This window comes from Manacus candei, unplaced genomic scaffold (assembly GCF_025592945.1).
Source record: "Manacus candei isolate 608988 ecotype Guabito, Panama unplaced genomic scaffold, ASM2559294v1 h1tg000065l, whole genome shotgun sequence".
Classification (NCBI taxonomy): domain Eukaryota; kingdom Metazoa; phylum Chordata; class Aves; order Passeriformes; family Pipridae; genus Manacus; species Manacus candei.
In genome coordinates, this window is record NW_026138113.1 from 1495445 (window position 1) to 1509757 (window position 14313).

The 14313-nt window shown below is 49.3% G+C and overlaps 1 protein-coding gene across 1 annotated transcript in view; it reads left to right on the top strand.

Moving 5' to 3' along the window:
* SPG7 (SPG7 matrix AAA peptidase subunit, paraplegin) overlaps nt 1–14313 on the top strand; it is a 28037-nt gene that overhangs the window by 11245 nt on the left and 2479 nt on the right. Inside the window, exons 9-16 of the mRNA XM_051805937.1 lie at nt 17–190; nt 4658–4782; nt 5986–6088; nt 7308–7418; nt 11115–11230; nt 12497–12653; nt 12799–12962; nt 13708–13785. Of these exons, the coding sequence (XP_051661897.1) occupies nt 17–190; nt 4658–4782; nt 5986–6088; nt 7308–7418; nt 11115–11230; nt 12497–12653; nt 12799–12962; nt 13708–13785 (1028 nt within the window). The remainder of the gene's footprint in view (nt 1–16; nt 191–4657; nt 4783–5985; nt 6089–7307; nt 7419–11114; nt 11231–12496; nt 12654–12798; nt 12963–13707; nt 13786–14313) is intronic.

Here is a 14313-nt window from a genome sequence, read left to right on the forward strand (position 1 = left end):
TTGCCCTGCCCTGCAGGTCTGGGGGCCGCACGGGTGCGGAGCCTGTTCCGGGAGGCGCAGGCTCGCGCCCCCTGCATCGTCTACATCGACGAGATTGACGCCGTGGGCAAGAAGCGTTCCACCAATGTGTCTGGCTTTGCCAATGCTGAGGAGGAGCAGACCTTAAACCAGCTGCTGGTGGAAATGGATGGTCAGTGTTTCTCCCTGCCCCTATCTCCTCAGAGATCCAAGCTGTTGGCCTGTTTAGCTTTATCCTGCTTGAACGTGCTTGGCCTCTCCAGCAAGTGTTCTCTTGCTGAAGTCTGAACCAGTCTGAGCCCATGTACCCCATCACTAGTCTCTGGTTCTGAAGGCACTGGAGTATATCCTCTCCAGCTGTCCCTTTGGTAGGCAGGACTGCTCCGGAGCTGGGGGTGCCTGAGAAAGTGACTGGGCTCAGGACAGATCATGGAATCCTAGAAGGGTTTGGGTGGGAAGGGATCATAAAGCTCATCTCATTCCACCCCCTGCCATAGGCCAGGACACCTTCCACTAGACCAGGTTGCTCCAAGTCCCATCCAACCTGGCCTTGAACACTTCCAGGGATGAGGAGTCCACAACCTCAGCCTCTGGGCAACAGATCTTGAAGTGTGTGCTGTGATCATGTTGTGGAGAAAACCCCCTTGAAATCTAGACATTTACACGGGCTTTTAAGGGTTTGGGGCTAAATCTAGTAAATTTTAAAACCCTGGAGTTTAGGTCCAGTTGACCATTAATGTCACTGGATACTTGCTGTGTTCCATCTGAGACAGTTTAAAACCTGTCAGGGTTTAGAGTTCAGTTGTCCCAGAGGGACATAGGTGATGGAATATATCCATTCTCCTGTCCTTTGCCCTATGTTTATGTTATCTGCTTGACCACAGGCTCCTTAAACTGAGAGAGAGAAGCTTTGCAAACAAGTCCTGGTTGATGCCACACTCGTGTAGTTTCTGGCTGTTCTCCATCCAGGATTGGCCCTTTGCTGAAACACTTTTACACAAAGAATGATCTTTTGGCTCTGCTTAGTTCTAACTCTGAGCCTGCAGCACTGACCAACTGCAGTGTTTCTGTTGCTAAATCTTGTTATTGCAGAGCAGGGTAAGGAATAACCCACCACCTGCATGTCCATCAGGGAGTGTTTGTTTCACTGGATCTGTGACTCATAACTTGACTGTCACATTGTCTCATCACACTCTTCATGTGAAAAATTAAAAGCAGTTGTGCTTCAGAAGCATCCCCAGACCTGAGTTACAACTGCTGGTTCTGTACTGAGTGTTCACAGTGAAGTAGATGGTCTGGACAGCAAAGGCCAGTGGTGACACAGAACAGCAATCCTGGCTTGGGTGGGTCTTTCTCCCCTGACAGTTGTAGGATGAGCTGGCACCTGAATTAAAGGAAGCCTACATGTCTGTTCAGGAATATGCAGTCAGTGCATTCCACATCTCTGTCCTAAAAATGAAAATGTCTGATTTCCATCAGTCTGTAAAAATTAGGTGTGGTTTCTGGAGTGTTTTCTTGGTGAGTCTCAATGCAGAAATGAGGGTACAGCTCCACTGGAAATTGAGTTTAGAAGGTAAATATTATCCTCAATGTGTGCTTTGTAGTCCCTTGTTTGCTCTGTGCTGCCTGGTTTATTTTTAAATTTATATTATCTCATTCTTTATTCATGTCTCACACAGATCATGTACTGAGTCTGTCATTTTGCTCAGTGCTTTATCAAACACACCCTGAAAAACCAGACCAAGGAGTTGACACTGTCAAACAGGAGACAGCTGGCAAGGATGTCAGCCTGGTAGTGGGAACATGGGATCAGCAGGGATCCTGGCACGTGGCACTGAAGTGTTACCTAATGGAGCATGTCACCTAAAGCAACACTGAAGTGCCACATGCACCATGGCAAAACAGTTCTCAGGTTTATAGTGAATAAGGTTTTTAGGAAGGGGACATTTCTGTCCCAGCACAGGTGGGAGGAGTGGTGAGTGTTTGCAAGGAAGCCTTGAGATGGAACATTCAGAGCTTTGGTTTAGCTGTGTTGAGCTTAAATTGAGGGTTGAAGGCAAAGCAACACCATAGACCCGAGTTGGGTGTTTACTGGAGAAAAAAATCATACACAAAAGCAGATTTGTGAGTCACCAGTGATTGTTGCATTTGTGTGATTGAATGAGATTCCTAAGAGGGAAGGAAGAGAGAGAAGAGGAGGGTCAGAGCTGTATGAAACCTTCTGTAAGGGGTGAGTGTGCAGGTTGGAGCTGGGTCATGCTGGTGTGCAGATTTCGGAGTAACCATAGTGCTCTTCCTTCATCAGCCTGGGTTTCCTTCCCTCTGTCTTGCTCTGTGTTTGGGAAGCACTGGGAGTCTGGTGGGAGAAGGGGAGGCACTGGAGGGAGCCTCTCCACAAAAGCTGTTTGTAGGAGCGGAGTGACGCACGAGCTCCGGGCTCTGTCAGAGCAGGTGCCTGGTTTGAATAGTGAATCTCCCTCACAAATCGCAGACAAGCGGAAGAGGGATGTGACCCAAATCTCTGCTCTGTTCAGAATGCTTTGAGAGGAGCTTTGCCAGTCCTGGGCTGAGCTGGGGTGTGTGAATGAGATGCAGGACAGCTTTTGGTAGCAACTCTTCACCTGGAGCCCTCGAACAAGACCTGTCCCAAGCTGTGCCATATGCAGCCCTCGGGCTTCTCTTGGGAAGGGGCCCCTCCTGCTGCTCCCAGGTGATGTCCAAAGACTTTTGGACAAATGGCTGGAGGGTGACACAGTGCAACACTGCAGATGAGGGGCCCACCAAACAGTGTGCTGGTCACTGTGGAGCACAGCACTTGGCAGCTCAAGTGGACCCTTTTCCCTTTCCCTTCTGAAATGGTTCATTTGTGACCCTGGCAGGAACTCTCTCTTCAGGCTGCGTTTTCAGAGCTGTTCCTCACTTTTTGATATGATGAGGTGTTGTTTTTGTAGCCTGTTCCTTTGGCTGATCTTTGCCTGTGATATTCCAGGTGATGTTGCATAGGGAACAGTGACATGAATTGGAGGCTGTGGCTGTGGATTTCTTGGAACAGTGTTTCTCACTGCTGGGATACAGGCTGGGGAACAAGTGGGGCAGAAGCTGATGTGAGGAGGATGCTCACAGTGCTTCTGGTTTTTAATTTGCTCTAATAGTCAGGCCTATTTTAAGAGAGTGTCCCCAGCTGCGAGGCAGATAATGCACTGTGCCATCTAATCCTGCTGTGGAATAAAGCCTGCCATTCCTGGATTGCCCATCAGGCTCTGCTTGTTTATCCCACTCTAGAGTGCAGTGAGATACACGTCTCAGGGATGCTTGGCTTCATCCTCTCCAGCAGCTTGTTTAGGCAGGAACCTGCAGAGAGGGAGCACTGGGTCTGCTGCAGCACAGGCTGGCACAGCCAGTCCCCTGCCTCACCTGGAACCTGGGTCTGTGCTGAGCTCTCGCACGCTGACACATTTGGCAGCTCTTCTGGTGGAGCTGAGAGCTGAAAGCAGCCCAGCTTACGTGCACAGAGCTGCCTCTCCACAGTGTGGGACTTGGCAGGGAGGGAAGCACATGGGACTGTCATGTCCTTTCCCTGGGAAGGCTGTTTGTGCCAGGGCTGGGGAATGTGCTGGAAGCAGGTGACTCATGCCCAGGGGCCTGCAGGCACCTGGTGGAATGTAATAAATAACAGTGTGGGGCAATGATTCAACATGAACTCTGGCTCCCCACCCAGCAGCACAATGCCTGCCCCTCTGCCCTCCTCCAGCTGCCAGTGCTCTGCCTTCCCAGGAAGCCCTGTCTGCCTTTGATGCCTCCACTGAGGCTGCTCTCAGGCAGCCTGTAAATCCTGATGCTCCCTTGTTTAAGGCCTGGAGGCAAAACTTGCTCTGACTGTGGCTTGACCAAATTCTGTGCAGATAATCACTGCAGAACTCTTAGGTTGTGTTTTGTGTCTGTGGTGCAGGTTCTGCAGGGCTGGTCTGTGCAGTGCCCTGCACTGTGCCTGGGTGCCTGCAGAGGGTAAGAGATGAGTGAATTGGCAAAGATCATCTTGTGCTGTAACATGCTTCTTGTTGAGAGGCAAAGCCATATTTTCTCTGCATTAACCTGAGCGGGTAGAGGTCCCTCCCCTGGTGATCCTGGTGGCCTGTCTGTGACTGAAGACTGAAAGTAAATAAAAACTGAAAGGGCTTTCCGTGGGAAGGAAAAGCTGTTTCAGCTAGGATATGCTGCTTGTACAACCTGGAGCTAAAGGAGCAGGAAATGACTTAAGATGGGTGAGAAGGCATCTGTGGACTTGTCAGAATAGAGAGATTCTGTTCTGGGTTCTAGTTGGGGCAGTTCCCAAATGTGACAAAAAGGGAAGGGAAATAGAACTTTTAAGCCAGGGTTCAGTAAGTAAATGAAAAGGGGATTTCAGAGTATCCCTGATGGCCAGAGACTGTCCTGGGTGACCTGGGTGGTTCGTTCCTGTCTTTGCTCTGAGCTGAAGGGGACATTCTTAGCCCCAGCTGCCCCAAAGGCTGCTCTGAACACCTGGCTTTGTGCTAAAGCTGTGCAAACTCTGCCTCTGGCCTGCCCAGCCCACTGTGTGCCTGCAGTGCAGTCTGAAGTGGGAAAAACCCTCCCCTCTGTTTTCCCTTGGCTTTGGCAGGGATGGGGACCACGGATCACGTCATAGTGCTGGCTTCCACCAACCGCGCCGATGTCCTGGACAATGCTCTGATGAGACCTGGGAGGCTGGACAGGCACATCTTCATTGACCTCCCAACACTCCAGGTATGTTCCACCCGCTGCCCTGTCCTTCCCCGAACACTGATGACTGAGGTGTCCCGGTCCTTGCTGGTGACTCACAGGCCTGGCAAAGGCTGAGCTTGGAGGAGATGGAGATGTTGAGCTTCTCTTTGCCTTTATTCTTGTTTCTGTGCTCTAAGTCAAGGGTTTGTCATGCTAATGCAGTTGCCTGTTTCTCTGAAGTGACAGTTCACTGGTTTGGAGCATCTCTGCTCTGGTAGAGCTTGGCTTTGAATTCTTCTGTGACGTTCCCTTTGCCATGCAGATGCAGAACTGTGTTTGTGTCTTCTCTCCAGGAAATTGGGAAGCACCTAATTGGCAATTGGCTGTTGTGAGAGTTTAAATTGTCATGTGCCTTGAGCACCATTTGTTCTGTAGGTTTATGGCCCTCCCTATCCTTGTAAGGCTCCTCATTTTCCTTTAGGCAGCCTGTTAAGTGACTTTCTCCTTCTGAATGCTTTTTAAATCCATTTACTAGGAGTTTTCCACGTCCACTGTGTTGACATTTGTAGCAGAGTTCTGGGAATGGACTCAGCTGCAGTTAGGATCTGTGTACTCTGCCAGCACAAGCTCTTCCTCTCCCATCTGTGCTTCACTGTCCTCTGCAGAGCTTTCAGTGAAAATACCTTAAATGCCTGATAGAGTCTGGCCTCCGGAAGGCTGAACTGTGCAGCTGCCCTGAAGGAGGAAGGGGAAAAACCCTGGCAACTGAGCCCATTGTTTGAGTCAGGATCTCCTGGACCAGCTGAATGAGTCACTTGGTGGCTGCTCGCCAGGCATCTCACCCCCACCTCCGTCTGGGAAATGGGTGCAGGCTGAGGAGCTGTGCATGGGGTGTGCAGTTTGTGGTTTGTACAGGAGCAGGTCGAGGCAGTCAGAGCTCCTTCCTGCAAGAGCTTTTATGGTGAGGGAAAAGTTGAGACAGATCAGAGTGAAAGTGTAGACGGGAGAGTGGCCCTGAGAGAGAAAGCAGTGACTCAGGCACAGCCTCCTGCATCTGCTGAGAATTTGAGAGCTGGGTGTTTATCAGGGCTTCTGGTGCACTGGAAGCTGCACGGACAGCCCTGCCCTCTGCTGGCACTGTCGCCGTCCCCCTGCCAGAGCCCTGCTCCCTGCCATGGACAGCGTGTTGGAAGTTGCTGTGCTGCGGTCCCCTGGCTGGGCTCAGAGATTGTGTGTTCTTTACAGGAGAGGAAGGAGATCTTTGAGCATCACCTGAAGGGCCTCAAACTGATCCAGGATGGCAGTTTCTACTCGCAGCACCTGGCTGAGCTCACTCCAGGTTTCAGCGGTACGACCTGTCCTCAGGAGTGCAGCTCCTACTTCAGCTCTGCAGCTCAGGCTGCAGCTCCTGCAGGGTGTGGGTTTAACAGAGTGTTTTGGTCAAAAAGGGCTTTTTTCTCCATTTCTGTGGAAATAGTGGGAACCTGACCAGCTCCTTTCTGAGCTCTGATGAGCAGTTGTTCATGACTATTTTCAGTCTTCTGAAATTTCTTGGACTAGCAGGGGTGTGGGGTGTAGGGAAAATGTGCTTTTATAATGCCCAGGTTCCTAATTCCTAAGAGGAGGATGCTCATGCTCCAGTCCAAGCTGTTGTTGAGGATGAGGTGTTGCACTTCAGGGGAGAAGGCTGTTAAGTTAATGGAACTGTAGAATATGCTGAGTTGGAAGGACCCATCAGGACCACTGAGTCCAACTCCTGGCCGTGCACAGGACACCCCAAAATCCCACCCAGTCCCTGAGAGCATTGTCCAAACACTCCTTGAACTCAGGCTTGGGGCTGTGACCACTACCCTGGGGAACTTTTTCAGTGCCTGACCACCCTTTGGGTGAAAACCTTTTCCTGATATCCAACCTTACCCTCCCCTGACTTGGCTTCATGCTTTTAAATTGATTTATGGTACCAGGAAAGCGATGGGAGGAATGAGTAGGAATTATTTTGCTGGTCAGAGTAGAAATTGGACAGCTCTGCCTGGCTCCTGCCTCAAGACTGCTTCCAGGGTGTGTCCCTGGGAGCTTGAAACAGTGCTGAGCAAGAGGCTCCAGAGTTCCTGTTTATGCGGAGTTCCTGGAATATGCTTCCTGGGTTTTCCCTCTCATAGGCCCCAGCACTCTGTCTCTCTGTGACTTCTCTGAGCAACCCCCCACCACCAAACCCACCCACACAAACTCGGAACAGATGTTCCTTCTCTTGGCTCCAAGGTTGAGCAGAGCAGCAGCCTGTGCCAGCCCACTGCCCACACCATCCCTGTCCCTGGGAGCCAGCCTTGGCCTCAGCCTGCTCCTGGATTGCTGAGCTCTGTGTGGTATCAGCATTCCTTGCCAAGGCAGTTGTATTGTTCAAATCCAACATAAACACCATGGACTAGGCTCTCTGTTCCCAAGGAACAAAAAGCACAGGCTGTTTGACTTCCTTAGGTCTTTCTCCAGATTTGTTCTTGCCTGTTCTGTCCTCTGAATTCTCTGTCACACACAAATCCAATGTAATTCCTGTAAACTCATGTCTGCAGGAGCTGACATAGCGAATATCTGTAACGAAGCTGCTCTTCACGCTGCCAGGGAAGGGCACAAATCCATCGACACCTCCAACTTCGAGTATGCTGTGGAGAGAGTCATTGCAGGTGAGAGATCCAGCCCTTTCCTAGAATCATGGAATGGTTTGGGTGTGAAGGGACCTTAGAGAGCATTTCGTTCCACCCCCTGCCATGGGCAGGGACACCTTCCACTAGCCCAGGTTGCTCCAAGCCCCGTCCAACCTGGCCTTGGACACTTCCAGGGATGCGGCAGCCACAGCTTCTGTGGGCAGCCTGTGCCAGTGCAGCAGCATTTCTGTTGTTGCCTCTGGAGTCTGTTCCACTTGAGAGAAGGCTCAGGTGAGGAGGTTACGTTCCAGAAAGACAGATGGGTCCTAAATGTGGTCTGGCCTGAAAGTCTTCAATGCCAGTCACAGAAAGTTCTCTGAAGAAGACCCTAAATGGATCCATCTTCCTGATTCTGTGGGAGCCTCAACCCGTAGCTTAGGGAAAATGGCCAGTGACAAAATAATAAAGAGGGGAATTCAAATCTGTGTGGCTTTTTCATTTTGAAAGCTTGGGGATTTTTGTGGGTTAATTTTTTTAAAAAGAATAAAAGTGGCAGTATGTCTAGGCTTCTCTCGCTTTTCTGGACACCTGCTACATAAACATGAATAGCAAATAGGCTTTGCATCCTCAACAGCAAGAAATTAAGAGATTTTTCTTTCTGGCCTCCAAACCCAGGCTTTGATGAATTGGCAGAATAAACGGCAAAACAGTGGAGCACTGTTCTCCCTCTGAGAACATCCTGTGGCCTTTCTCTGCCACTTGTGCCATTGCCAGGAGAGGAACCTCTGGAGATTTCCCTGTAACAGTGTATTGTAAGGAAGGGAAAAGAGTTCCCAGAACTCTTGACTTCACCTGAGGGATTTGAATGTGGTGGGTTTTGGGCTGAACTGCCCTGGAGCCAGGCTGTGGTTTTCATAAGCAGACACTGAACTGCTTCCAGGCTGCAGTGTCGTTCCCGGGGCAGCTGGGCACACAGACTGCCATTCTGTGCTTTTCTAGTGGAGCATGTGGAACAGGATGTTTGTGCTGGGTCATTTATTTCCTGATCCTGGAATTGAGTCCTGAGCGTTTGCTTTATCAGAAAATGCCTGGAGAGTTCCTAGTTTTTTGAGAAATTCCTGAAAGTTTCACCTGTCGCTGAAAAAGAAAACCCTTGGAGGGCTGTGGGTAAAAACAGGAATCCCAGCCTGTACTCAGCAGCTCCCAGGAGTGGACAGTGAGACAACTGGAGTTGTAACACAGAAATTCTCGTCAAGCCACAGCAAAGGTCATAGAATCACAGAATGGTTGGGGTTGGAAGGGATCTTAAAGCTCGTTTCATTCCACCCCCTGCCATGGGCAGGGACACTTTCCACTAGACCAGACTGCTTCAAGCCCTGTCCAACCTGGCCCTGAACACTTCCAGGGATGGGGCAGCCACAGCTTCTCTGGGCAACCTGTGCCAGGGCCTTACCACTCATTTTTTCCTAATATCCCATCTAAAACTCCTCTCATTGAGTTGGAAACCATTCCCCCTTGTCCTGACACCACTTTCTCTTGTAAAGATGTGCTTTACTTTCCCATCTGCAGGAGTGAAAGCATCAGACCTGTAGGGATTCACTTGGCTTTTCTTTCTAAATTCCAGCCTTGTCTTAGTTCCCCACACTTGGAAGATGAAGCAAAAAGCAAGGAAGGCCAGAGGGGATGGCAGCAGAAGGGATCCCTGGGATTCGTGTGGTGGGGCATTGCAGGACATGGGCTTTGGCAGTTTCGAGCTGCCTGGCCTCACTCAGGCTCTGGGGTGTGTAAGAGGCCACAGAGTCTTTTTGTTGCTTAATCAGATTCTCTCATATTACCAGGACTGGCTATTTTTTGTAGACTGAGTCTAAAAGACCCCAAACAACCCCCCGAGGCTCCTCTATTAAGTGTACCCTTGCCATGTTGTAGGAATGCTGCTGGGTTTCACAATCTAGAGGGCATTTCAGTTCCTATAAAAGCTTTTCTTGAAAGAAAGAAAGAAGATATTACTGTGCTTTCCATTAGGAGCTTCTGGTTTTAATAACAGTGGGGTGGAATCAAAAGGAAACTTTGTAAGTCCAGAGGCCCTGTCAGCCTTAAAGCTTTGTGTTGCTGTAAGGGAGGAGCAAGAACTTCTCTCTGTGGTAGTTCCCATTGTGTTTTTAGTTTGGGAACAGAAAGCAGTTAGTCAGGTCTCCTGGGAGTGAGGGAAGGAACCTGTGGAGCACACAGAGGCTTTTAGGGCTTGGCATTAGAGGATGGAGCCTATTTTCTTGGAGAGGTTTGCGTAAGGCCAGCGGAGATGCACCAGAGTTGCTTTCTGGGTGCTTTGTCTCATAAATGTGATAAGTACAGGCTTTCAGGGAACTTTCCTTACTGGAGATTACTTTATGTAGGAAAAGCAATAATCTTTGTAGGCACACTGTGTGCTGTTGTGAAGAACACGGTCTCTCCCAGTCCCTCCCTCAGTGGGCTGACGTGGGAATGCTTCCAGAATTTTTTAAGTGTGTGTATGTATATATATATATATTTAGAGAGAGTATAGATGCATCTTTGTGTGGATAGAGCCATACAGGGCCATGCTCACACGCTGCTAAAGGCAGTGTAGGGACTGACTGCTGCAAATCAAGGCAGTAGCAATTAATCTGCTGTTCCATCGTGCCTTGCAGGGCACAGCAGCTTCCAGGGTCCCTGAGCAGTAATTTTACAAGATCTACCATAGTAATTTTACTGTTTCCTTGTTTAATAAAGCCCTTGACTTTGTTTAAAAATTCATGTTAATAGAATGTTGTTTTCCAAGACATGAAGCAAGCTTTGTACAATACTGCTCCTGACTGCTTGCCCTCCCCTCTGCTGCTCCGGGCTGTGTGGGGACACTGGCCTGGAAGTCCTGGGATCTTTCTGCATCCAACATTCTGAACTGTATGTTCTATACAGTGCCTTACACACTGTGTGTTCTGTACTTATTTTTCCTATGTGCCAGAAGTTCTACTTCCATTCACCTTTCTTTTTCTAATCCTTTTTGGACTTGCTCTGCCAACTTGGAAAATAGACACTTTCAAAAATCACCTTTCTGGAGGAAGGATTAAGTGTGAGATATGGCTTCATTTGCTAGTTCTCAGGAGCCTGGGAATAAGCTCATACAGAGCATGCCATGTGTAATCAGAGACATTTCCAGGCTCTGGGGAAGGATTTCTGTATCTACTCTTGGTCTTTTGCTGATTTGAACAGTCTTAATGCACAATTTTCTCAACTGGGACTTCATATATATAATGCAACATTTCTCTTATATTCTGCCTAAGGGACTGAAGACAGCAAAATCAGTATGAGACTCATTCTGGGTTTTGTTATTGGGGTTTTTTTGTGTTGTTTTGGGTTTTTTCCAAGAAAAAGAGTAAGCTGCCTTGTTGCAGATCTGTCCTTGGGAACAGGACCGAGCTTCGCGTTCTTGAGCTGTGATCGAATCAAATGTCAAATCATTTATCTAATGATTAAATCTGTTGTAAGGAGGAGAAGGGGGAAAATTTCTGCCAGTGTTTTCAAGCAATTCCAAGCATGGATCGCTTTCCACTTCCAAGCTTGTAATTAAAGGGGGTTTGCTGCCCCTCCCTCGCCAAGTTCAGCACAAATTGTTCAGCCGCAGGCTGTGTGAGCTTGTGCACTGAGCTGGACCAGGTTATGCCCCGCTGGTTACACTTGTTTCTGATACCTTATCAAATCCTGGTCTGTATCCTACAGGCACTGCCAAAAGAAGTAAGATCTTGTCACCAGAAGAGAGGAAGGTTGTGGCATTCCATGAATCCGGTCACGCGCTGGTTGGGTGGCTGCTGGAGCACACCGAGGCCGTCATGAAGGTACTTCCACTGCCAGGAGGGGTGTGATGAGCTGGTCACTGGGACGGAAGGGAGTCCTGAGGGCTTCCACTGCCACAGATTACTTTGTGGTACTTGTGTTTAATTCCGCTGTGTTACCCCAACAGTGATACTGCAGCAAAATAAATGGCAAATAGAGAATCACAGAATTAATTAATCCAGCACTGCCAAGCCCACCATTAAACCAGGAGAGCTTCAGATTGCATATTAGGAATAATTTCTTCACTGGAAGAGTGGTTAAGCATTGGAACAGGCTCCCCAGGGAAGTGTTGGAGTCACCATCCCTGGAAGTGTTCAAAAACAATTGGGTGTGGCACTTCACACTCTGGTTTAGTGGGCTGGTGGGATTCACTTAAAGGTTGGAATTGAGGGTCTTGGAGGGCTTTTCCAACCTTAATGATTCTGTGATTCTATAAACCATGTCCCTAGATTTTGCTGTAGAGAAATCCAGTATTAGGCTCCACTGATGATAGTGCTGGTGCAAAGCTGATTAACCAGCTATAGGAGAAGCTTTGCAGTTAAAAATTAGAAGCAACTGTCTCCTGGTGCTGCTGCTCAGTCATGCACTTCCAGGCTGCTCCATATGTGATCCCTCACCCATCACGTTTCAGCCAGCAAAGCTCCCATTGCAGGAATTGCTCTGGTACTGCTGGGGAGCTGTGTTTTTCAGACTGGGAGGTTCTCTGCCTGAAGCCCTTCTCTGCAGGGAAAGGCCTCTTTGGCACCCCGGGATGTGATCCATGCACATCTCCTCCAAAAGCCAGAACGCTGGGATGGGGTTGGGGAGTGGAATGACAAGGGTGACAGTTCCTTGGCTGACTACCAGCAGCACATTCACTCTGAATGACCCATTGTGTAAGCAGAACTGGTGTTAATTACTCTCGCTTAATGGGTGGGGGAAATGGTTGTTATTTTTCTGAAGACTTTCTTTTTGCAGGTAGTCTCAGGGATTCTGGAGCAGAATCAATGAACTCTGACTTATACGCTCCAAAGGAACTCCTAAATCTCAGGATTTCTCTGGCTTCCTCTTAAGGATAATTTCCTTTGCATTTCTTAAGCAGAAAGTGTGTGCAGGCAGAGCCTTCAGTGCAGGAATCCTGACACACTGTGGTCCTCGGCCGTGTCCCTGTAGACCAGCCTGTCCATTGCTATGGACAAACTTCCCTGGGAGTGTAGGGGCCCTCCCTGTGCTGTTGCAGTGGGGAGCTGTGTTGTTCTGTGAGCTGAGGGAGCTGCTCTGTGTCACAGGTGTCCATAGCCCCTCGGACAAATGCAGCGCTGGGGTTCGCACAGATCCTGCCCAGGGAGCAGTACCTGTTCACCAAGGAGCAGCTGATGGAGAGGATGTGTATGGCACTGGGGGGCAGAGTGGCTGAGGCCATCACCTTTAACAAGGTCACCACAGGTGAGGAACCAGAGCCTGGCAAGGGCAAGTAGAGGTCCAGGGTGCTCTGAGCACAGGACGGAGGCTTCCTGTGCTGGGAAGAAGAAATGCCAAATGGTGTATTTTGGTCCTTGGCAAACGCTGTGTGTGTGTCTATCCTGCTCAGGAGCACAGGATGACCTGAAGAAGGTGACCAAGATCGCCTACTCCATGGTGAAGCAGTACGGGATGGTGCCCAGCATCGGGCAGCTCTCCTTCCCGGACCTGGAGAGTGCCCCTGGGATTGGCCGACGCCCCTTCAGCCAGGGCCTCCAGCAAATGATGGACCATGTAAGGCCACCCTGGGTTAAATCGTTCTTTTTATTTTTTGCTTTCTGCAGTTCAGTGAAACGATGCAAGTGACTTACACCCAAACAATTTGCATTCTGCTGTAGGTTACTGAGTAGTGGATTTCAACAGGTGAGCACTTATTTGATGTGTGGCTGTGTGAGGGCTTTGCCTTGAGGCCTTAGGAACAGGCAGAATCCCACCTGGATGTGAGTTCAGCCCGGTAACTTGTGCAATGCAGTACTTAGATGGCAAGAAATCTGTGTGTTACAGTCTCAGCTGCACAGTGTAAATGTCTGCAGTTCCTACATCAGATCTAACAAAAATGACGATTGGACTGACTGCAAATCAACCTGTTTTGACAGGAAATTGAGCCTCAATGCTGGGAAAAAAAAACATTGTTTTCGTTGAAAAATCAAAAAGCTGGAAACAAAAAAGCTCTTGTTTGAGGCACTGTGGTTGTGCTTCCCTGGGATTTGTGCTGAGCTGCACCTTTAGCTCCTGGGCAGCCTTAATCTGCATTTCCCATCAGCTACGACTGCCCTGAAGAGCTGTGCTAGGGCAGGAGTTCACTGCACCTTATCACCAGCGCTCCTTGGGCCTTTTTCCAGTTTATCCATAGTTTTTGTGGATGGGAACCATGTTCTGGCTCAGTTTGCAAATTCCATCCCTCAGAGCTCTCCTTGTTTAGCCACACATTGTGTTTGTTGCCACCTACACCCTAAATCTCTCTTCTTGTTTCTTCCAGGAAGCCAAAGTCCTAGTGGCTCAGGCTTACAGGCGGACGGAAAAGCTCTTACTGGAGAACAGGGACAAGCTGCAAACAGTGAGTTGGATTGTGTGGGATTTTGTGTGTTGTTTTGGGTTTTTTCTACTGGTTTTTGCTTTGCTGCTTTCTGTGCTCTGTAGCTCAGCTGTTGCAATGTCTCTCTCCTAGAAAGTCTCGTAGTGGGAGTGTTGGGAACAAGTGACTGTTTACTGTGGATCCCCCGGATTCAGAGCAGGCACGGGGAGGAATGTGTGCCTTTCCCAGCACTGAGTAGCTGCCTCCTCACACCAGCTGGTGTTTGCAGGGTAGAGGAGGGGGAGTGCTTCATGCAAGTGATCAAAGCTGGAATTTATGTCCCTCACCTGCACTTCTCTGCTTGCCTCTTGGCAGTGGAGTTTCCTGGAGAGCAGACAGTGACTGATTTTGGGAAGCCAAGCCAGCAATCGGGTGGACACTTTCTGGCTTTGGTGAAGGAATATGGGACCTGTCACCTTGGCTGATTTGGGGCTGGTTCCTGCTTTCTGGTGACTCCAGGCAGTTTTCACCTCCCTGATACCTGATAAAACCTCCTTGGTACATCCTCCT